General features: G+C 45.3%; 1 protein-coding gene across 1 annotated transcript; it reads right to left on the minus strand.

Annotated features, from left to right (window-relative positions):
- On the minus strand, positions 1-24705 carry LOC117996475 (intermembrane lipid transfer protein Vps13D-like). Its single transcript, XM_034984533.2, has 28 exons — positions 24370-24705; positions 23866-24056; positions 22375-22554; positions 21679-21927; positions 18387-18554; positions 17964-18117; positions 17563-17744; positions 16770-17104; positions 16025-16372; positions 14522-14696; positions 13509-13692; positions 12894-13008; positions 12141-12264; positions 11273-11430; positions 10485-10626; positions 9674-9852; positions 8893-9050; positions 8226-8516; positions 7546-7697; positions 6988-7126; positions 6331-6546; positions 5412-5625; positions 4805-4933; positions 3890-4052; positions 3447-3599; positions 2774-2932; positions 2305-2431; positions 1-632 (listed from the first exon to the last, which is right to left on the minus strand). Exons 1-28 carry the CDS (start codon positions 24464-24466, stop codon positions 478-480), a joined length of 5037 nt encoding a protein of 1678 aa, XP_034840424.2. The 5' UTR covers positions 24467-24705; the 3' UTR covers positions 1-477.
- Positions 24706-24954: the final 249 nt, after the last annotated feature.

Raw genomic sequence — 24954 nt, forward strand, 5'->3', positions numbered from 1 at the left:
TACCTGCAACGTGGACTCGTGCGGATGCAAGTGGTCTCGCCTCAGACAGAACTCGCGGAAGGTGAGCGCGACCAGGCTGCGCTCGCCCGCGCCGAGGTCTGCGCGCAGTTCCACCGTGAAGTTGGCCAGCTCGAACGTCACTGTTCACACTAGCTAATGGACTGTACCTGCAACGTGGACTCGTGCGGATGCAAGTGGTCTCGCCTCAGACAGAACTCGCGGAAGGTGAGCGCGACCAGGCTGCGCTCGCCCGCGCCGAGGTCTGCGCGCAGTTCCACCGTGAAGTTGGCCAGCTCGAACGTCACTGTTCACACTAGCTAATGGACTGTACCTGCAACGTGGACTCGTGCGGATGCAAGTGGTCTCGCCTCAGACAGAACTCGCGGAAGGTGAGCGCGACCAGGCTGCGCTCGCCCGCGCCGAGGTCTGCGCGCAGTTCCACCGTGAAGTTGGCCAGCTCGAACGTCACTGTTCACACTAGCTAATGGACTGTACCTGCAACGTGGACTCGTGCGGATGCAAGTGGTCTCGCCTCAGACAGAACTCGCGGAAGGTGAGCGCGACCAGGCTGCGCTCGCCCGCGCCGAGGTCTGCGCGCAGTTCCACCGTGAAGTTGGCCAGCTCGAACGTCACTGTTCACACTATATATTTTACTACACCTTGTTTACCTACTGCAATACGTAAACGACATTACATTACATTAACAGCCGACTGACACACATTCGTACATAATAAATGGATCTTCAAGTCACCAAGAGTGAATAAGCATATATCTCCACTCTACCCGCGAAAGATAAGCTAGTATAACCCTCTCTCTGTTGCGTAATCCTAATGATAGAAACAAAAATCTCAAAAACCATTTTGAATCACCAACCAATCACAAACATATTTGTGTACAATTGGGAATTCTGGTGCCGAACTTTAGTGTACAATTGGGCGTCCTGGTGCCGAACTTTGTGTACAATTGGGACTCCTGGGGCCGAACAAATTTGGATACAATTGGGAGTTTTGGTGCCGAACAAATTTGGGTACAATTGGAAGTACTGGTACTTCTGGTGCCGAACAAATTTGGGTACAATTGGGAGTTCTGGTGCCCAACAAATTTGGATACAATTGGAAGTTCTGGTACTTCTGGTACCGAACAAATTTGGATACAATTGGGAGTTCTGGTGCCCAACAAATTTGGATACAATTGGAAGTTCTGGTACTTCTGGTACCGAACAAATTTGGATACAATTGGGAGTTCTGGTGCCCAACAAATTTGGGTACAATTGGGAGTTCTGGTGCCGAACAAATTTTTGTACATTTGGGGATTCCCGGCCGAACAAATTTGTGGGAAAGCCTGGAAAACCACGACTTGCCTCACCGCTCCGAGCTTCGGTTGGTTAGTACGCGTAGCTCACACATTGCACACTCCTCTCTCACTTACTTACAGAACACACTGACCTGACGAGCTAGGATCGGCGGTCTTAACAAGGTGCATTCCTCACTTCTAGTGTCTCCTTGTGGCCGTTTTGCGACCCTGCCCCTAACTTGTCCGAGGTTTCGGTCTCGGTGATAGGCCCCGGGATCAGAGCTCTTTTATGGGGACAAGTAGGGGCAAAAACAGACGGTTTCGAAACTAGCTGGGCATCGCGTGAGGTGTTGATAGTAATTTATTCGACATCAGTTTTAGAAAGAATGATTCAGGGACCTCGCGCACTACGTGGCTACGACCACGCCCAGTACCTAATACTTCACCTAAAGGCTGCGGCTCCTGGGCGTGGTGGTGGCCGCGTAGTGCGCGAGGTCGCTAGGTGTGGACCTAGTAGTGTCACAAGAATATTTTTTTTTTTTTTTTATTTAGACAAAACGAAAAGTGAATAATTTACACCACACTTTTAGACCAAAGCACTAGATAAAAAGCCGAGACTGGTGTTGGCAGTTTGCAGCCCAAATAGACCGTAGTCTGTGCTAGGGCTGACAAAGTTCATCGACCTCATTCATACTATATTATATTATATTATATACTATGCTATATTTATACTATACTATATATATATATATTCATACATTACTAAAACTATATTTTATTTGGTGCAACAGTGTTAATGCATACGGAGTTTAGATATATAATTTAAATAGATAGGATAAGTTGTAATAAGTTAAAGCATTCGTTTCAACAGATCTTGTCATAAAGACGTTTAAAATTTTCAAAAGAGGTTTCTAGGAGAAATTTCTTTATATAGAATTTAAGTTTTTTCTTTAAGGATGGGCGCTGGGCACTTTTTTCTTTAAGGATGGGCATATGGCAGGAAGGTTTACCAGTGAGCGGCGTGTGTGCGTGCGGCGGCGGCGCGCGCGGCGCGGGCGGCGGCACGGCCAGCAGAGCGGCGCGCAGCGCGGGGTCCAGCCGCAGCACCGGCACCGCGGGCTCCACCACCGACGCCGCCTGGCGACCAACATTACTTGACAATGCACCCTAATTGTTATTTCAACTGATCCTACTGGACATTCACAACTCGGGGTCCAGTAGTTTGAGCTGTGTAGTGATCGATTGATGCCCACGATTTCGGGTGGACATAAATTTTTATAAATCCCGTGGGAACTCTTTGATTTTCCGGGACAAAAATGGCCTAGATATGTGCCTGTACCGAATTTCGTCAAAATTGGTTACACTTATGGGCCGTGAATAGGTAGCAGACAAACAGGCACATTTGTAATATTAGTACAGATTTTCAATGATCATAATAATTTCTGCTTCATGCAGAAGGGGTAATAGTTGGAGACATACCTCGGGCGGCGCGGGCGCGGAGGCGGCGGGCGAGGGCCCGTCGGTGACGTCGGCGGGGGCGGAGTCCCCGAGCCAGTGCAGCGTCTCCAGCAGCTGCTCGTACTGCTCGCGACTGGCGGTCACGTGCAAGCCGCCCACCACTTTGCCGTCAATGGTGCACTGTGTACGAACAGTGACGACTCACATAAAACTCAACAACACTCAATGAGCGTTTACAATGGCTCTCCTCAGTGGAAGTCAGTCTGTTCAATCCTTCCCAAATCGGTAGTAGACTTTAGACATGTCAAAGTGCCATTAGTAGTTGGACCAAATAAAATAAATGTTTTTCATTTCAAAACACTTAACTCATGTTCCGGCGATTATTTTGCTTGTAGCACGTTGGGTTTATGCTCAGGTGGAAGAACCGCCGGAATAACCAGCTCTTAGTTATAAGATGTGATGACGTGTAATGACGTGAATGAAAATAAACGTCTTTTCTTTTTTTTTCTTTTTTTATTATCTTAAAAAATCCAAATCATAAAATCTTGGTATATTTTGTCTCTCCGTGCAACCGTTTCATAAACTACTATTTTTTTTTTCATAATAAAAATGTACGCGTAGATAAAAATTATACGTAATTTACTTTTGTAAAATATTTCCTATAAAATCTAAAATAGTTCGTATATCTGAATACCTGTGGTCCGTCATCGAGCTCGTCGAAGGAGACGGCGAGCTGCAGCGCCGTGTCGTGCAGCACGGGCAGGCCCCGCGCCGCGTCGTACACGTCCGCCATGTTGTCCGTCGCGGCCGACAGCTGCTGTGTGCGCAGCTTGTCGCCCACATCCAGCTGTGGGACACATTGGATACAAGCAGGCATTACTTAGCGTGATAGACCTAATTCTGGCGATAACGAGGTCGCCTGGTGCAGTGGTAAGCGCTGTGCTGTGTGTGCTGTTTTATAAGCGGGATGTCCCGGCAGGAGCAATTTAGGAATTTGTAATTTCTAAATTGTCTCTGGTCTGGTCCGGTGGGAGGCTTCTGCCGATGCCAATTACCACCCTACCGGCAAAGCCGCCAAGCAATTTAGTGGTGGAGCGACCACGGAGAGCACTCTTAAGCTAGAATGTTGATACGTACGGACACGAGCGAGATGTCCCGCACGCGGACGCGGTAGACGGTGCGGTGCGGCGCGCCCGGCCGGTTGGCCAGGCTCATGCGGCCGAGGTGCGCCACGAACACCTGCGTGCTGCGCGCCGCGCGCGGCAGCACCACCACGGGCGACTCCAGCTCCACGCTCACGCTGTACGGAAAATACTCATTTTTATACACATAGTTCAATCCACGAACACGAGCTCCACTATATTATATAGTGCGAAGAAAGCACGGAGTGCTATCTGATTAATCTTCGTGTGCGTACGCACACATCGATGGCGACAACACCAGTCGTAGTGTCCCGAGCTACCACACGAGAAACACCAGAGCAGACAACAGGCTCGTCAACCGCTGTCACCATGTTGTGAATCAAACGAGCACTTGATGAGATCTAAGAATTCATCATCATCATGATCAACCCATCGCCGGCTCACTAGAGCACGGGTCTCCTCTCAGAGTGAGAAGGAATAGTCTACCACGCCGGCCATGTTCAGATTGGTAGACTTCACACACCTTTACTTCTTGGTGGGCTCTTCTCAGACCTGGGCGCGTTTGGAACCCTCGTAGCTTTAGTTTTAAGTTTGCGTAATAATTATCACCACTATATCTTACAAATCTAACACCATACCAGACAATCAATACGAGTAATTTATTACCTATTTTGAATAAATCATTTGACTTTGACTTTAAGAACATTATGGAGAACTCTCAGGCACGCAGGTTTCCTCACGATGTTTTCCTTCACCGTTAAAGCAAGTGATATTTAATTACTTAAAACGCACATAATTCCGAAAAGGTGCGTGATCGAACCCCCGACCTTCGATTAGAAGGCAGACGTCCTAACCACTACGCTATCACAGCTTTTGCTAACTTAAAATTATGATGACGAAAAAATGATACCTGAGAATAATTTGGCGCGTATCCCGGTCCGGTTCGTCGAGAGAGCAACCAGCGCTGGTGGTGCGGCGCCGCGGAGACACGCCTTCCGAAGACTGGGACAGCTTCGGGTTTGAGTACAGACTCTCACCTCTGAGAACAAAGTCATAGGGGTAAGCACTCCTCCTTTGTGAAAAGTTTTTCAATCTGGTTTAATCCCATTGCCAAAGGAACTCTAGTTTTGCTGGTGTCACTTCAACCACTCATTTCAGGAAACGCACAAATCTGCAGATTTTTTTTATTCAAATAAACTTTTAGTACTTTTGAATCTTCAAATGCATCTGCCACTGGTTCGGAATGCCTTTCCTACCGAGAAGAACCAGCAAGAAACTCGGCGGTTGTTCTTTTTAAGATTATATTTACAATAGTATATTATGCCACGTATAAACTTAATTATTGTAGTCCCGTGCACTGCTGGAACGAGCTGAGTTAAATCCACGCTCGAATTATGCTTTTTCAGGAACATACTTGTAATAGATATTTGAAAATTCTGTGAAGGCAAGACCAAAATTGATTGCAGAACGTAGGAGTCGCAAGCCTACTGCAAATTTTAGTTTGCCTATCATGATACCTGGGATGTACGAGTCCGATGGCCATGTCGGCCGCAGCGGCGCGGATGGAGCGCGCCAGGTTGGCGAGGTACTGCTGGAACTCCGCCACGCAGGACTGCAGCTCGCGCAGCAAGGGGCCCGAGTGCGTGTACCACACGCTGGCCACGCGCACCGACGCGTGCACCTCCACCACGTCCCCCGCTTCTGACGTGTCGTACGTTGGGCTTTCCGCTGCTGCAGGAATTTATAAACGAAAAAAAATGTTTATTTCTTAAATTCACATCGTATCCCGGCGAGCTTTCACCACTTGAACATTAAACCCAACAAGCCTCATGCCGAAGAAACGCCGGAACAAACTATGTCATGACACAACCCGAAAAAAGGGTCCAGCTCAGCATTTAGGATTCCACGTTACAATGAAACTTACACGCAAATCTCAAAAATAGTAGAATTCTTTAATCTTTTGAAAATGTTTGCTGTACAAAACTCCTTCAAAAAGAAGAGGGAGTCGATTAGTACCAGGGGGTTACCTTTTACCGGGTTCTTTTAAATCTAGCGTCCCGTTCTAACTTATGGCACTGCAACGTGGACACTTACAAGCGGCCTGATCCACAAATTAAGTCACTCAGCCAGCTATGGAGAGGGCTATGTGAGGTGTTTCCCTGAAAGGCAATATCCGGAATGAGGAAATCCGCAGGGAGTCCAAGGTCAATGGGCAGGTCATGCTTGTCGTACGGGAGATTGTGAATTGAAGCCGAAGAGTAGACACCGCGTACTAGTAAGCGTAGCGTCGGGCGTCCTCCAGCACGATGGATTGACGACGTAAAGAGGGTAGCTAGAAGCGGCTGAATGAAAAAGGCTGAGGACAACGTGCGGTGGCGCTCACTAGGGAAGGCTTATGTTCAATAGTGGACGTCCGCAGGCGGATATGAAACTTACGCGAGTGATCGTTGGCGGCGCGCGGTCGCACGGTGCGGGAGATAGTGAACAACAGCGCCTTGTCGTCAGCGGAGGCCTCGTGCGCGGCGGGGTGCTGCGCCGGCGCCGAAGGCGCGCGCCCCGCCGCCAGCACGCGCGAGTGTATGCCCGCGCGCTCCGATACCGACACCACTTGCACGCCGCCCAGTGAGCCGCCCACTTCTATGCGCTCTCCATCTGTTATACAATAACGTAGAGATTTTTGAAAAAAATTTAAGCCTCGGTAGATGCTCGACAGAATGCAAATTCAGAACAGATTCTACGCATTTTTCGGTGAAAGTAATACTAGACTGGACTGGTAGTCAATACTCCTAGATATGATTTTTATGCATAGCCCACACCAATTAAATAGTTGTTCTTGAAGTTAACCGCAAGACGCGTAGCAATAGCATTTTTCAGGTGTCAGTAGGGCAGAGCACACCAGCACGCGCACCGCACCGCAACTCGCATTCGCCACCTGCATTAGTACGAGTGCTATATCCGTACACAGTACACGAGCACGTGGAATAATACCTACGCGAGCTCGCACTTGCATCGTAGGTCAGACGCGACTATTTAACTGCCGGGAATTACACCAAGGTCCAATCTTTTAATCGTAGAATGAATGATAGTACTTACCGAGTGTGGCTTGTATTCGAGCGTCGCCGACGGTGGCGGTGGCGATCTTGTTGGCAACAACGGTGCCTCCACGCACGCTCGCGCGCAGCAAGAGAATACCGAGCCGGTGGAAGTCGAATGTGATCTCGGTGCGGACGCGCTGGCAAAACAAATACCAATCGTATGGTTCACTTGAATCAACTTGGCTTTTCAATATATTCACTCGGAAAGAGCCGTCTTTCTTCACTTTTGGGGGGCAAATTAAATAATTTTATAGTTTTGCAAACTGTACCGTGTGACATATCAAATGAACTTGTTGCGGTTTTAAATTTTTTAATAATTTTAAATGAAATAGTTTGTTTAGAAACAGATTAAAAATAAAAAATGGTTTTTTACTTTTACATAGCAAATCACGCAATATTTTGCGTAAAAACTTACAAATTCATCGTACAGAATCCTATCCACGCGAGTTCACCTACAGCACTAGATAAAAAACCGAAACTAGTGGTACCACTTCTAGTGATAAATGTTTTGTCATGGTTGTCGGAGGTTGTTGTTAAGTACAGGATTGCTGTCTACCTTGACATCATCGTCCGCAGCCGGCATGGACAGCAGGCTGGCGCCAAGGGGCGCAGCCGGCACGGGGGCGGGCGCAGGGGGTGCGCGCCGCAGACCTCCGCCTGCTACGCGGTGCGCGAACCCGATCAGCTCCACTATAGTCTCCTGGTTGGCTGATATCATAGATTGGATAGAAAAATAAAGAAAAAATATAGAAAACAACACGCTTAATTCGCTATGCTCCGCCACAACAGACTAATCTGTAGGGTACAACGTGCGACACTTTGCATTTGTGCATCATAGCGTCTACATCTTTGGCGTCAGAGCGAAACGTACGTTGAGTATGTTTTAGTAGATTTGTGTAATGGTGCTACGCATCACTTGCTAGCTTTTCCTGCATGTTTAGTAGGGAAAAGGCGGACGACGCATATCGCTCGGTGTGTTGTACTGTACCTACTGATATATCTGCTTTCACTAAATATACAAAAAAAAACTGGTTGTTCCTTGGGTATCATATCGAACAAAACTGGTGACAAATTGGCCGTTTTTAAATCAAAACATACGAGTATCTTTATAAAATGCCGTTACTTAATTCCCGAACAAATAGTTGCCCTAAACATAACTACAAAATTTCGGTATACCAAAATTAGTTCTATCGGATAAAGGTACACAGTTTGATTCCATAATATTTCGACACTCACCTATCACATCCAAATTGTTGAACAATATATTGGCTATCCGTAAATCTTCCGAATCACCATCGCCCTTGACGAGGCAGAGTTCGACAGCAATTAAAGCTTCAGAGTCCACAAGTCCCGGAGCCCCTCGGCCACTGACGTTCGTCCAAATGTCCCCTTCGACCCCCCACGGGACGTTATCGGCCCCCCATGGTCCGCTTGTGCCCCAGTTTGACCCCGAATTGCCGAAAGCATTCCAACTGGCCCCAGTCATCCAGCTCGGTGCAGGACTCGTCCGGTCTTGTTCAACGTTGGCTAGGAATAGAAAAGATCAGATTGCTTTAGATGAAAATTCATCATAATCGACTCAAAGTCCTAATCATTCAAACAAAAAATATTTAGGTAAAAGTCCCGCAAATAGCTAATGCGCGTGTCTGCCATTTTAGTGAAGTCAGAACTAGGCTGAAGTTTCAAGCTGATGGTATATTTTTACTTAAATATACGTTAAATGACGTCAAAATGACATCATTTCGATGTTAATGAGAGATGGTTCCAGCGCAATAGCAATTTGCGAGACTTAGGGCCTATTTTCCTCAGTATAATTAAAGTTTGTTCAGCCGAATTGCCGGCCTAAGCGTCTCCGTCGTCGACCGAACTGTGTGAAGTAACTCTACACTATGGTAATACTAACAGGGCGCAGTGAGGTTGGCGGCGTGGTGCAGGCTGTAGAGCGCGTGGTGCAGCGCCAGCGGGGTCGGTGGCGGAAGACCAGCGCGCGAGTCGGGCGACGCGGGCGACGTGGGCGACGTCGGCTCCGAGCCGCGTATGCTGCCCGACGCTGTGTCCATCCTGAATCCACAACAACTGATATAGAAACATTACACATCGTGATTTTTGTATATTCTTTAATTCGCTGGCCTTAAATACCTATAGAGAATGGGAGACAATTATGAGAAGAGTTTCATAAAGTAGAAAATATTGCACCGCAAGTGCGCCCTCGTACGGCCCATAAACCAAAAATTTGGTGAGGCTACCGGATATGATACCTTAATCATTCGGTTTCTGGTACAAACCGGCGGAACATCTCAATCAACAGATTTAACACCAAGCACCAACATAGAGACGAATCAATGCCGAACAGGCGCAGACTTTGCCCATTTTGAAAAGAGCGGAATCAAATAGTCCAGGTAGCCCAAGACACCTATGAGGACACTCCCAGGCAAAGAGGCTCGACCTCGAGGCCTGTACCTCGACAGACTTCAGTTTGTCGAGAACACACCACAACACAACCATGAGAGGTGGTATAAGTCCCGCAAATTGCTATTGCGCTGGAACCATGTCTCATTAGCATCGAAATGACGACATTTTGACGTCAGCCAAAATAAAAATATACCATCAGCTCGAAACTTCAGTCTAGTGCTGACGTCACTAAATTGGCGGCAATTTGCGGGACTTATAAGTTGTCTACGTACCCAACATGCTTGTGGCTGGCGACGAGCAGCTCGAAGTCGGGGCCATACGTCTGCAGCGCGTCCACCAGTAACAAGGAGTGGACGGACAGCGACAGCGAGGTGTCGGCCGCGCGCACGCACAGCGCCGCGCGCGCGCCGCACACTTGCACCTCGGCGATGCTGCGTCCGCGGGACTGCACCTACATACAAAACCTCACAGGTGGCGCCAAACTTCTAGTTCAGGTTGATGTTGTGACGACTAACGTCACGACCCTACTTAACATTATAAATGTAAAAGTGTATTTGTTAGTTTGTCCTTCAAACATGCCGCAACCAATCGACGTCATTTTTTGCATAGGTATAGTTAAAGATTTAGAGAGTGACACAGGCCCAGTTTTAGTTTCAGTAATAACGTTTCAACGTTGTTTTGAGGTTTTCATACAAGATTTGCATTAAAATGACAAATCCATACTTGAAGAGATGGTAGTAAGGCCCCAGTAAATAATTAGCAAACTAGCTAGCAAAAGAAATTCGGCAGTTTCCCGCTTTGTTTTTTTTATGATTTCCACAAAAAAAAAACACTTTCAATATTGGTTTCTTCATGCTCGTAAGCGCTTGGCGGCTTGTCTGAGCACCGCACATTCCTTCTGTCGTTAGTAGTAATATTCTAGATAGGTATGTGCATATTATGAACATAATGTAGGTAGTTTTAAAATAAAATAGAGTTAAGCTTGAGTTAAGCATTATTAGAGTCTTGACATATCATAAGTGGCACGTCCTACGTGAAATAAATTCAATTCAATAAATTCAGTTCAATTAGTGTAATAATTACCTCAAGTGACATCTGGTCGATGGCGAACTGGAGCATGAGCAGCGTCGCGTTCTGATTGACGGAGAAGTCCGAGAACTCCGTCTCGGTGTTTTCGTTGCTTTCCTCTTCCTCCTCTTCTTCCTGCCCTTCTTGATTTGGGGATCTAAAGGGAAAAGTTGTGGAAAAAGTAGAGATGGGCTTGCTACCTATAAATCATTTGGTAAAATTATTATTTTTCTTCTCAGCGATTTCACAGTCAATATCATGGACTTCAATGAACCAAAAGCTTCGCTATCCGCTAATCAGCGTTTCCTATATGAGTGACAGAGACAACGCTCTACAAAGGCGAAATCTCATTCAAAAGGTCGATGTATCCGCGGATAGTTTATAGAAAAGTTTGTTACTGTCCGTTCATCATAACTTGACGCGTGAGTAATATGTTGGCACCGTTGCTTATTCGCTTTATTCCTTCGAAGTTCGAACTTAGGGTACCGGTTCAGGGTACCAGCTGAAAATCAGCGCTGTATGTCCTTGTGCAACAAGGCATACAGCATAATGCTGAGCTGGGACCCTTTTTTCGGGTTGTGCCACACAATATAACAGTTTGTTCCGGCGCTTCTTTTGCTTGTTCTCAGGTGGAAGAAGCGCCGGAACAACCAGCTCTTAGCTTTAAGTTGTGATGTGTGGCATAATTTGTATTAATAAACGTCTTTTCTTTGTTTCTTTTCTTTCTAGGGTGATTTGCAATGGTGCCAACATATTACTCACGTGTCAAGTTACGATGAAAGGACAATAAGCTGCGCACTCACGGGTCAGGTTGCGGCGCGGGCAGGCTGGCGCGCGCCGCCACCGCGCGCACGGCGGCCAGCTTGTGCTCGCTGAGGTGCACCACGAGTGCGGGCAGCGAGCCGCACAGCGCCGCGCGCGGGTACATCGGGTCCGTAGTGTGCACCACGCGACGTTCCGCCTGACACACAGTTATCCTACGTCACACTTCTTGCAATTCAAGAAATGCACATAAAACAAGGCTTGATAGCAGGGATTGGACCCATTTCGTCATGGTGGGCACACGCCTCATTGTCTGCTACTAGAAATGGACTCCCACTTAAGAAATGTGTACTATGTTAACGGTGAAAACTTTACTGGCCCATGTAATAATCTCGTGAATTAACTTTAGTTTTATGGTTATGCTGTATTCACGAAGGCGAGTGGTCTTTACTTGTAGTTACGTCGGATACACGGGCATTGTGCAAGTGTGGGTGCATGTCGGACCAATCAGTCGCGAGCAAGCGCAAACGCACACATTCAGTGTACCTTACTTATACCGATACGACTTACACACAAGCATGAGCCACTCGCCTTCGTGAATTGCAAAAACTGTACGTTTTTACGTATTGAAGTGAAACTTCTTCTGGCGCGTCGAGCATTTTTGGGATGGAAAAAAACTTCAAAGTCGATAATAAAAAATCAAAAATGCTAGTTTTTACACAAACGAAATCACACTCTAAACATGTGCTAGTTTATCGGCTTTGAGTTACCCACAAGATAGTGTATAGTTGTAATGTTACATACTGTAAGTTTTTATGATTTGCAAAGCGCAACAGCTCAGTTTCTTGCCGGCTTTTCGCAGTAGAATCTGCATTCCGAACCGGTGTTAGAGTGAGAGGTACGTGATACCTGCAGCGATATGCTGAAGCGGTCGAGCAAGTGCAGCGCGGACGTGGCCTTGGTGTGCGCGTACTTCCAGTTGTCGCGCGCGCGCCCCACCAGGATCTGCAAGTCGCTCAGCTCGATCTTGTACCTTCATGCAATATAAACAACACTAGTTGCACCGCTACTCTAATAGTTCTCTAGACTAGAGTAGATAGAGATAGAGACTTGAGAGTCCAAAATCATTTCTACCCTATAAATAATACCTTAATGTTTTGCCAGATCCATTCTTTTCAGGACATTAAATTCTAACCTAAACAATTATCTTTTGACTAACGAATGGGTTTAAAACGATAAAGTCGCGCTGTATTTCATACTTAATAGTGTAAAAACAAAAAGGTCAACTTTCTCCGTCACACTCATAAGCTGAGCTGAGCATACGAAAGAGGCAGAGAGACACAAACTCAAATTATTTATTCAGAATTGGTATAATTTTACGCTTCCTGATTGTCATAAATTTTTATTTGTAAGATGATATGATATAGTGGTGATAATTAATACGTGCTTAAAACTAAAGCTAAGAGGGTTCCAAACGCGCCCAGGTCTGAGAAGAGTCCACAACAAACTCAGCCGGGTATTCTTTTTACTTTTCATGACAATTGCCCTTATTTATAGACACTACACATAAGCGCAATGTGTGAATGTGTTTTACGTGTCAGCTCTTGTGAACACGGTTGTACACGTGATCTCCATCGTTCTGTAGTGGCGTATGTCAATTACCTGTCGTAGAGGCTGGTGTGCAGGCGCGCGGCGTCCAGCTCGCGCCGCGACTGCAGCGGCGACGACGGCGACAGCAGGCTGCCCGGCGGCGTGGAGCACGGCGTCATAAACATCTCTGTATACAAAGTTCATCCCACGTTGGCAACAATTTAGGGAGGAAAACGAGGATAGCACGAAGGAGGAGAGAGAGGAAGCTCTAGGGATTGGAATGAGGCTATGTATCCTGTGAATGTGACGTCCGCCCCAGAAATGCGTGTAAGACAATACATTATAGGGATAAGGTAGGAGACTAACCTTGGCCCCAAAAACCTTTCAGTTATAAGTGCCGAATCGCGAGAGAGCCCCCCTAGTACTTGCTCATGGCGTGTGTCTTAGAGACAGCTTCCTGACTCCCTATCCCTTCTGTTCCGTCCATTTTGTCTCTCTCCTTTTTCTGAGGCAGACATACACGTGATCTCCGCGTACTTCTCGGTCAGGATTCAAGAGTACGCATATACAAGGTTTTGCATGAAAACCCTTCTCACTCTGAGAGGAGATCCGTGTTCTGTAGTGAGCCGCCGATGGGTTGATCATGATGATGATGATGATGATGATGATGATATAATAAAAGCATACCTTCATCTTCTTCAGTGGACTGGTGTTTAACAGTGAGTTCCTCGTCGGGCAGGGTCGCGTTGGCCAGCCGCAGACGGCCGAAGTCCACGAGCAGCACGGACGCGTCGCGGTCGCAGACGTCCTCCACAAACAGGATCTGCGGCGCTGATATGTCCATTTCTATCTGCCACGACCGACGCTCGTTCTGGACATTCCAAAACTTGGCTTATGTATTCGGATACTTATTTCTCCAACTTAGAATGTATTGTATGTAAGACAGGCTTGCGCTTGGCGACAATCATCCATACTCATATAATGCGAAAGTGTGTCCGTCTGTCTGTCTGTTTATTCGATTTTGATGAAATTTGGTACAGAGTATAATAAATAAGTAATAATTTAATAAATAAGACCAGCTACCTACTTATAATATGCCCGTTTGCATCTACTCACCTATATCACGCACAAGAAAGCGTGTCACTCACACAACCATATTCGATTTAAAAACAGTCGCAAAATAAACATAGCAAGTGGCACACGTATTTTAGTACCGTCCGTACCTCCAAAAATAAAGTGAACCTAAAGACCTCAACAGAAGATAATAATGTTTCCTCCGATGAAAATTTCCAAAATATATTGAACTAGCTTATGCTCGCGACTTCGTTCGCGTGGACTACAAAATTTCAAAACCCTATTTCACCCCCTTAGGAGTTGAATTTTCAAAAATGCTTTCTTAGCGGATGCCTACGTCATAATAGCTATCTGCATGCCAAATTTCAGCCCGATCCGTCCAGTAGTTTAAGCTGTGCGTTGATAGATCAGTCAGTCAGTCAGTCAGTCAGTCAGTCAGTCAGTCAGTCAGTCAGTCAGTCAGTCAGTCACCTTTCCCTTTTATATATATATATATAGAAGATGTACAGAAGTCGTCCAGTTACAGTTTTGCTAATATTGTCAATATATTTTGTCTCTTTCCAAAGGTCGATGTACAATAGTTCCTGGCGGGTACTGCACGTGGGTATCTGCGTGTGGGTACGTACGGGTCGCCTGGCGGTCGGGTGGCGCAGCAGGCGCTCCCAGTGGTGGTGCAGCGTGGCGCGCGTGTGGTGGCGCACGTGCGCGATGGCGCCCGCGCCCGCCGCCGCCCAGCGCCGCGCCCACTCCGCCGCCAGCGGGCACCACACCACCTCCAGCGAGCTCGACTTGACGCGCAACCTGCCCACACATGCCATACACTACTCTGGATTCTTGCTGAGCTAACATTACGATATATTAGACTAAGGCTGAGTAATGAGTATAAGTCCCGCAAATTGCTATTGCGCTGGAACCATGTCTCATTAACGTCGAAATGACGACATTTTGACGTCAGCCGAAATAAAAATATACCATTAGCTCGAAACTTCTGCAGTCTAGTGCTGACGCGGACACCACATTAGCAATTTGCGGGACTTATATCTTAGATAGATGTTCACAAATAGAAAGTATCTCCTCTGTAGTGGATACGTGTGATGCGTGCTCGCTCGCACGTAGCGTGGCTAACACTTAAATCGCATACACGCGACTAACCCTTAGTAAATCTACATCCAAGCGGATCACAATGGGGTAGAAAGCTAGCGAACATATTCAAGCGGGTCACAACGGGTTAAAAAGCTAGCAGACACATCCAAGCGCAACACAATGGGGTAAAAAGCTAGCAGACACATCCAAGCGCAACACAATGGGGTAAAAAGCTAGCAGACACATCCAAGCGCAACACAATGGGGTAAAAAGCTAGCAGACACATCCAAGCGCATCACAATGGGGTAAAAAGCTAGCAGACACATCCAAGCGGATCTCAATGAGGTAAAAAGCTAGCAGACACATCCAAGCGGATCTCAATGAGGTAAAAAGCTAGCAGACACATCCAAGCGGATCTCAATGAGGTAAAAAGCTAGCAGACACATCCAAGCGGATCACAATGAGGTAAAAAGCTAGCAGACACATCCAAGCGGATCACAATGAGGTAAAAAGCTAGCAGACACATCCAAGCGGTTCTCAATGAGGTAAAAAGCTAGCAGACACATCCAAGCGGTTCTCAATGAGGTAAAAAGCTAGCAGACACATCCAAGCGGATCACAATGAGGTAAAAAGCTAGCAGACACATCCAAGCGGATCACAATGAGGTAAAAAGCTAGCAGACACATCCAAGCGGATCACAATGAGGTAAAAGCTAGCAGACACATCCAAGCGGATCACAATGAGGTAAAAAGCTAGCAGACACATCCAAGCGGATCACAATGAGGTAAAAAGCTAGCAGACACATCCAAGCGGTTCTCAATGAGGTAAAAAGCTAGCAGACACATCCAAGCGGATCACAATGAGGTAAAAAGCTAGCAGACACATCCAAGCGGATCACAATGAGGTAAAAAGCTAGCAGACACATCCAAGCGGTTCTCAATGAGGTAAAAAGCTAGCAGACACATCCAAGCGGATCACAATGAGGTAAAAAGCTAGCAGACACATCCAAGCGGATCACAATGGGGTAAAAAACTAGCAGAACTCACTTGTAATCGCAATTGAGGCCGGCGGGTCGCTTCTCGTAGGACAGTTGGAACAGCGACTCGTCCGTGGGCACGGGGGCGGGGTGCGGGGGGTGCTGGCTGCGCCACCACGCGGCGGCGCTGGCGGCCGCATTCATCGCGCTCAGACCCTCGCGGATGAGCCCCTGGGGCGCCACCAGCACCGGAAATAGGGTCTTGGGGGTGACGCGGTCCCTCAAGCACACGGCGCCCAGGGACACGTGCAGCGCGTGCGCGCTCGCCCGGGGCCGGGACTCCAGTCGCACACACACTACTGAGAACTGCAGCTCTAGGCCTTCGCCTTCGACGGGCGTTCCGTCCCCGTTGATGGCGCTACGAAAGAAAGGACTAAAAGGTAAACTTTGGTTTAGTTCATCAACACATTGGCACATTTACGAACTCACTACTAACTAACTTAAATCATAATTAATCTGTTTTTAATGCTGAAACTTTGGAACTGAACACATACTTTGATATAATACATCCTGAATCTATAAGTACCCATATTATAAATGCAAAAGTGTGTGTTTGTTTGTTGGTTTGTCCTTCAATTACGTCGCAACGGAGCAACGGTATAGTTACCTAAGCGTAACCTGTAACGGAACCTGGAGAGCGACATAGGCTACTTTTTATCCCAGGAAATCAAAGACTTCTCACGGGACTTTTAAAAACCTAAACCCACGCGTACGAAGTCGCGGGTATCAGCTAGTAACTATTACAACTATCTTACCCAAAATGATCTATGTCCGTGTCGGTCTCCGTACACAAATCCAGCGACCCCCTCTGCAGCGTGAACTCGAACAGGCCGAACACTGCGTCGCGTCTCAGCAACGTGTTATCATCCAGCGAGTCCGCTATCACGTCTAATATCTCGTCTTCCAGCCGCGAGGTGCTGCTACTTGCGGCGACCGGCGCGGTGGCGGTGGCGGGCTGTGGCGCGCTCGGCGGCGGCTCCGCGTACCACCCCCACCATTGGGGAAACCAGCGTACCAGTACGCTTCGTCCCGAGCTAGCCTGTTCTGGCGTTGACACCGGTGTCGAAATAGGTACTTTGCGCATTGCCACCTAAGGATTAACGTTCTTGAGTAGTTCACAAAATGTCAAAAAACCGGTCAACTGCGAGTCGGACTCAGGGTGAGATGTATAGAGCGCACTTTGACTTTGCTCAGACTTAAGTTTGAGTTAAAACGAGACAGATTTATGTGAGAGATATACATCTATCTCGTTTTAACTGTCTTAAGTCTAAGCTAAGTCAGACTGCGCTCATTAGATCTCACTCTTACACACAAAGGGTTCCATACCATCGTACAAGAAATCGCAAATCAATATAACATATTCGCTCCAACAGATGTACAACACTGCAAATTAATGACGGACAGCGCTATCTATAGTGTGATTTAGTAAACATACCTATTATTTGTTCGTGAACTTTTTTTTTGTGATGTAACCACAAATTCACGGTTTTCGGATATCGTCCTTTACTTGTGCTGTAAGACATTATTAGAACGCCTCAGCCAGGTTACCTCTCGCAAGGGCTTGAGCACATGCAGCGGTTGTCTCCACTCGAAGTCGTCCTTGGCGGCCTTCCGCTCGGGCGGCAGCGTGGCGGCCGGCTGGCACAGCGTCTGCAGGCACACGTCCACGTACTGCCGCGTCTGCTGCGCCGCCTCCACGCACTGCTCCCAGCTGGGCGTCGGGTCCATCCCTGGGTGAACATAGGAATGTGTTGGTGAAGCGATAAAAATACAAAATCAAATCACACCCGCACGTCACCCACGCTCGCCCGCACCGGGTTAGCGCGAGGACTGTGCGGATTTGCCATCTCGAACTGTCGATCCTAAAGGTGGACATTTTGGTCAACAATTTACCGCATTTGTACTTCGTTGTCAACCAAAATATCGGCCGCGTCCCTGAAGAAACTTACATGTGTGGTGCGGCAAATGCGCTTTGACCGCGTACCGCCACCACTCGCGCGCGTGTCCGCGCAGCGCCTTGACGGGCCGCAGCGCGCGGATCTCGCGCAGCCGCGCCACGCGCTCCAGCCCGCGCGAACAGCCCACCATCTCGCTGTATTGACTCTGCAAGTGGTTCCCAAGCATTTGATACAATGGTTCCATCATTTATTTTATTGCTTTGCCAACAAATACGCTAAAATTAAAGCAAGAATTACAAATTCACAGAGAGAAAATATTCGGGTGTTCAGTGGCAAACCGGTACGCATTTATATTTAGTACGGATTTAGTTTTTTAAAATAATAGAGAAAATCGAATTGCCTCTAAAAATCGGAAGTTTTCATATTGATAGTAACCTAAGGAAGTGTCAGTAAATACTACAAGTTCATAGTCACATCGGTGAGCCTCAGCGAGACTGCGTCGAGAGTGAGATGGCACGCGAGGCGAGGCCGCGCGCGGTCGCGCAGCGGCTGCTCGCAGCGCTCGCGCCGCACGCGCGCGCTCGCGGTCGACGGCGCCAGGATGAAGCGGTGCGCGCCCGCCCACGTCGCCCGCATACGCTCCTACAACACACGCGTGATGCACCTGGTACTCCACATCCACAAAATATCCATACACTTAAAAGCATGTCCTTTTAAGTGTATGGATATTTTGTAATGTTGTATGGTGTAATATGTACGAATTGTCAGTTTAAGTAACATAAAAATGCAACTCCTCAATATATCGAATTAGGTTGCCTGCACATCGGATTGAAAGAGAGGTGATGCAAAATTATGTAGGTTAAGTAGTTAGGCAATAAGATTAAAACAATAGTATGTAAGATTTCATTATTGGTATTGTTAGCGCATAAGCGGGAGTAGATCATAAGCCGGCTCTCAATAAACATCTTCCACCGTTGCCGCATTTAATTATTACCATACGGCCACAACATATCTCATGGCGACCCTTGCCAGTCGGTGCATGCCTAATCTAAGTGCGTGCACCGGCTGGGCACCGATCAAGAAGAAGACTACACAATTTAATTTTCAAAAGAATATCAAGATTCAAGACTCAATTAGAACAAAAAGAAGAAAATAATTCCACGTCCTATATTAAAAATCAAGAAACATCAAGAAATAAGCCAAAAAAAAATGAATCGCTTATGAACAGAAGACATCTCAAGCTTCATTGATCGGCCCAGCATCATCGTGCGTCCAGGGTTATCCCGGCCAAAACTAGGAGGTGTCCAGGGTATTCCCGGCCCAGTTCGAGGAGTCCAGGGTTTTCCCGGCCCATTAAGATGCAGTAAAGAAGAGGCGCAGACTCCAGACCTCCGGACCTGATGACCAAAACCTGTCCTGATGACGACGGCGACTACACGGCGGTCACGAAATTGACTATTGAAATGCGTCGCTAACAGTTAAAGTAAGTGCAATTTATCTCTCGTAATGGGCAAATAGGTAAAATGTGTAGCAATTATAATTTTTTTTTCTCTTGGGTAGATAATTTAATTTTGTACGTAGGTTAGGTGAATATTGGTTTTTTAATAATAAATAATACTTGCTCCACTATCTACTAATAAATTCCGTTCGTGCTTAATTTGTAAGATTTTATATAGTGTGTAGGATAGTTTAAACAAATAATAGATAATAATTAATAAATGAATAAGTAGATACTTACTTCTTTCGTAAATATTCGGTGTTAAAATCGAAATATAATAATTCAGAGAATTATAACGGTGTCATCGCGTGGTCAACGACACACGCGTACCCGAACATTTTGTATTGTTATACGAGACAATGGTTTTGCTCGAGATGCAATTTGCAAATACAAGGAAATGAATATGAAATAAGGTGAATTTTTTCCTTACAGACGTTTTTCGTCTAGTTTCGTGCTTGTTTTGACGATTTAAGACTTTATTCGGCTTTAACAAATTAGGACTCTGCAAACCAAAGGCTTGATCACCCTTCGGCTGTAGAAGTGCTATAGGTATAAAATATACAATATTTATTTTGGATTGAGACATACTGACGTAGGAAGATGATTGTTAATTATTTATTTGGACGCGATGTTTTGCGCATATTTAGTACCTCCTCATTCAACTATATATTTGTCTAGACTCTTGATCATTATCTACCGCGCTGGTGTTAGTGAAAGACCTAGAATTTTTATGAAAAGTTGAATGTTATTGAAATTCTTATTGAAAGAAATAAGTTTGATGAAGATTATAAGTGTTATGAAAAATGCTCGCAAGCATGTTATGTTAAATATTGATTAGGAGAGTACGCGCCGCGTTTGTTTATTTGTTTATTTATTTGTATTATGTGAAGAAGTAACTTGAAAGGAAGATGAAGACTAGGAGAGATTTATTTTGACTGTCCAGGAAATATAAATACCTGAGAATGAGATGTTCAATAATAGGTAATCTTGTGGGTTATGGAATAGAAACCTTATATTTACTGTTTTGCGACGATGCTACGACAGCAGCTGTATACTGATGATGAGGACGATTTGATAGGTCAAAGAATCTTTTGAAGTCGATTTGTGAAATCGATATCTCAGCTTCTACATATCTAATACCTATGATTCTATTTTGAAATTATTTTATTATGATGAGATTTTTCGATACTTTTGTAAAAGTTAAATCATTGACTGTGCACTTAATAGATTACGATTTTTCTATTTATAAGTAAGGTTGAAAATATGCCCATACGAAGTAAGAGATAAGATAAATTGCACTTGAGCACAGGAAGTAACGATAAAAAAAAAATGTTTCCTTACATAATTTTAATTTTATTTAGCACTAGATTTTATTTTTGTGATTGTCATCATCTTTTCTTCTGATTCGATGTAGCGTCTAACATTTTTTTTCTTTTAAGGGGAGGGGTAACCGCATACATTTTCAGGGGAGTTGTAATATGTACGAATTGTCAGTTTAAGTAACATAAAAATGCAACTCCTCAATATATCGAATTAGGTTGCCTGCACATCGGATTGAAAGAGAGGTGATGCAAAATTATGTAGGTTAAGTAGTTAGGCAATAAGATTAAAACAATAGTATGTAAGATTTCATTATTGGTATTGTTAGCGCATAAGCGGGAGTAGATCATAAGCCGGCTCTCAATAAACATCTTCCACCGTTGCCGCATTTAATTATTACCATACGGCCACAACATATCTCAATGGCAGCGAAGCCTAGTCAGCGCTGACGTTGATGAAACATACTTCGTATTCTTGTCAACGAAATGAAGACGAATATGCGGCCTTACTTATCTGGATAGAATTCGTAAGGAGCATATCCGCGGTAGCCACAGTACGTATAAGAGCTAACACAGACTGTGGCGGCCTCAGAACAACGTCGGTCAGATGCTATAGATTGTGCAAAGTTCTCGGAGCCAGTTCACGTCACGCGACACTACCGGTAGACTCCAGCGATATACAGTGCGACAAGACTCTCTTGGCACTTGAATGACATTGACAGGGGGGCGCTGTTGGAGAACAAAGGCTTAGAATATTCAAACAAGAACAAAAGGGACGCTTGACGGCAACATTAGTTCCGATTTTCGTCACGCGCCAAGATAGCCTTGTCGCACTGTAACCTAAAGTGAACGCGCGAGCCTTCATAGCGTGTTTCGTTTAGTTTCAACTGGTAAGGTAACTGTTGGCTGCTTGGGTGTCAGGGGTTGTCAGTGGTCAAGGTGTACTCACCGCCAGTTCGGCGAGGGTACAGGCGGCCATCATGCCCGCGGGCACCGGCATGGGGTCCCAGTATATCGCCAGGTTGTTCAGCTCCAGCAGCTTGAAGGAGCAGGGCTCCTCCAGCGGCGTGAACCCGCGCAGCCAGTTGGCGTCGCACGACTCCGCCGCCAGGGACTCCACGGCGAACCCGCAGGCGAACGCGCGCCCCGGACATGTTAGCGCGTCTTCGTAGCGGATGTGTACATCGTTTAGTTTTAACTGCGAATAAAATATTATCTTGGTTTTTGAGTTTTCGCTTTCGCTTTCTAAAAACTAAAACTTTATAGTGGCTTTACAACTTATTTACCGTTTACTTAGTTCGCATCGGAAGGAAATGGCAGTCAAATACAAAACCTACAAATGTCGATATTAGGTTTGTTTGCCATTTTATAGCGAACTTGTTGCGAGACAACAGCAGCGAGAGTTACACGTATAATTTTGGACCACTAACCGACTCTCTAAAGTAAATGTACTCTAAAGTCCCTACTTCCCGCAAATTGCTAATGCGCGTGGCCGCACTAGGCTGAAGTTTCGAGCTGATGGTATATTTTTATTTCGGCTGACGTCAAATGAACTCATTTCGATGTTAATGAGACATTGTTCCAGCGAAATAGTAATTTGCGGGACTTATATATACCACACAGAGTGGATAGATGAATGGTGCACCTGTAGGTTCTCCACGATGTTGGCGAGCAGGCCGGTGCCGTAGTTGAGCCAGGAGGAGTAGGAGGCGGCATAGTAGCCCGCGTCGCTGGCCTCGTGCTCGGCGCGCCACTGCGCCTCCAGCGCGTCCAGCAGCGCCACCTTGCGCTCGTGCGCGATGGACGCCTCCACGCCACTGTCCCACTAAACCAATGTGGAAGACCTTTTACTCCAGGTTGAGTAGGAAGAGAGGAGAGGAGGGCATAGGCTACTTTTCATCCCGGAAAATCAAAGAGTTCCCACAGGATTTTTAAAAACCTAAATCCACACGTTACATCACACAAAAAAAATTTAATTGTGATCATATTGTGAACTAATAATTAGTATTTGTAATTTTCGAAGAAAGATAACAATATCAAGTGGGGTATCATATGAAAGGGCTTTACATGTGCATTCTAAAACAGGTTTTAATTTATTTTTATCCATCATAGTTTTTGAATTATCGTGCAAAATGTTGAAAAAATACAACTGTAGTACGGAACCCTCGTTGCGCGAGCCTGACTCGCACTTGGCCGGTTTATGATAAATTCTATGGAAACTCTTTGACTTTATCTGGGATTTGATGCAAAGAATTTAGAGCAATCTGCTAAACATCAAGATTGGTTCAGCTCTTGAAATTGAGCTTTAAAAAGTTAACAGACATCCTCTGGCATTTATAATTGGATTGAGTATGTATTGAACCCAATGTATTAGCATCTTTAGGTGTATGATGTCATAATATGTGATAGAGAGGATGAATAACACAATCTCTGACTATTTTTACCAGTTTACCTTATCACATCATACTTTATGTTATTTGAAAAGCAATCTTATCTGGACACAATTTCATATTCAAGGGCAAGGATGACTCTTTGGATTTATGCCAAATGTTAGGTTACAGTACACGGCCGAAAGTGATGGACATCAGCCTTTAGAATGACATTTCATCTATGTAGAGCGCTGTCTCTGTCACTCATACCCATATGACGCTTTGTCAGTCTCAATGACCAAGACAGTGGTCTACAAATCTGCTGTCTCCTTCTAAAGGTCGATGTTCATCACTTTTGGCCGCGTACTGTACGAATTTGATAAATAATTAATTACAAAATAAAGATATAGTTTGATTAGATGATATGAAGATGAGATCATATCCCTACACCAGTTTCCCTACATCTCCAAATAGCTTTTCAATTTTCAGGTCTACCAAAACAGCTCTTTGTAAAATAGCCACCATACCATAAATGGTATTTACTGTTTTTTTTTAATAAGAATAAGATACTTAATTTAATAAAATAAAAAGGAAAGTCTTTTGTTATTATTTAATGAAATACCGATTTACTTTTCTTCATTATCATAATCAATCTGTGGACGCCATCTCATTTCAGATCTTAACTATCTGAGCAAAGTCTAAGCTCTATAGTCTATAGATTTCAACTTTGGTGCAGAAACAGAGCCACAATAAGAAAGAAGACTTACCTCATCTAGATTGACAGGAGCAGCCACTAGATACAGCTTCTCAATGGCTATGAGCCAGGGTGCGGAGCGTATCTGGCGCACGGGCACCTGCAGCTGCACCTTGCCGATGAACCCTGCCTTCACCTCAATCGGAAGCCCCAGGTGACGCAGTGCATCTTTCTTCAGCGGGAGGTTTTCTAACTCTACTTTGCCTGTAATAAATATATAAAATAATATAATCAATACAAATAAAAATAAAAGTCCCACTCACTGACAGACTCATAAATTCCCAGCCGAAACCCTTGGACCTAGAAAGTTTGAATTTTGCACAGAGGTTCCCTGTATAATGTAGACAAGGAAAATGGTCAAATTTCTCGAAATTCCTATGGGATAGGAATTAAAAATAGTTTTTAGTAAGTAGTGGTATATTACTTTGTCGCGTACTGTAAATAAGGCCTATAAAACTTAAAATGAAGCGGCAAAATGAAGATACTGGCCGACATAAACAAAGTCGGTCTGGATTACCCGACAAGAGCGCGACGCTCAGCTGATCCGTGTTCAAGTTCTCCACGTATTTTCCCAAGTAGTTGTTCAGAACCCATGCCACCAGACCTTCCAACATCGTGCATGGTCGTCTTCTTCTCGGCCTTGCGTATCATACGCGGACTTCAGTCTCAAAACCCAACAACACTGGCAAAACTTATTTTCTTTAAAAAAAATATTTGACTGTCTATATACTCTTGGAAATTAGTTGAATATTTTATTCTAGTAATGAAACACACAGCCCATTTGCCTGAAAAGGAATACTTCAATTGCTACTTCGAATGTTCCGAATTATTTACTTCCATTTTCAGTGTTTTCATAAAAATTGAGATTTTGACGTGTGTCAAAAAGTATGACATAATTTTCCTTGACATAATAACGGTCAAACACCTTTACGTTCCATTTAAAGAACGGAATCGGGACTTGTTTCATAGGTCAAGACATATTTTACGCACGTTTATTTGTCTAACGTGGACTTTTATGGGATTTTAAGCTGTAGGCGGTAATTTCTTGCAAATAATAAACACAAGTTTTAGACATTTTTGTGATTTATTTGTGATTTTAACT

Source organism: Maniola hyperantus, chromosome 3 (assembly GCF_902806685.2).
Source record: "Maniola hyperantus chromosome 3, iAphHyp1.2, whole genome shotgun sequence".
In the NCBI taxonomy this organism is placed as follows: domain Eukaryota; kingdom Metazoa; phylum Arthropoda; class Insecta; order Lepidoptera; family Nymphalidae; genus Maniola; species Maniola hyperantus.

Coding starts and splice junctions, on each gene's coding strand:
- LOC117996475 (XM_034984533.2), bottom strand. CDS start 24,466: ATGTTGGAAGGTCTGGTGGCATGGGTTCTGAACAACTACTTGGGAAAA. Junction 18,118..18,386: donor TCTCGCTGAGGCTCACCGAT/GTGACTATGAAC, acceptor AACCACTTGCAG/AGTCAATACAGCGAGATGGT. Junction 13,693..14,521: donor ACCCGACCGCCAGGCGACCC/GTACGTACCCAC, acceptor TGGAATGTCCAG/AACGAGCGTCGGTCGTGGCA.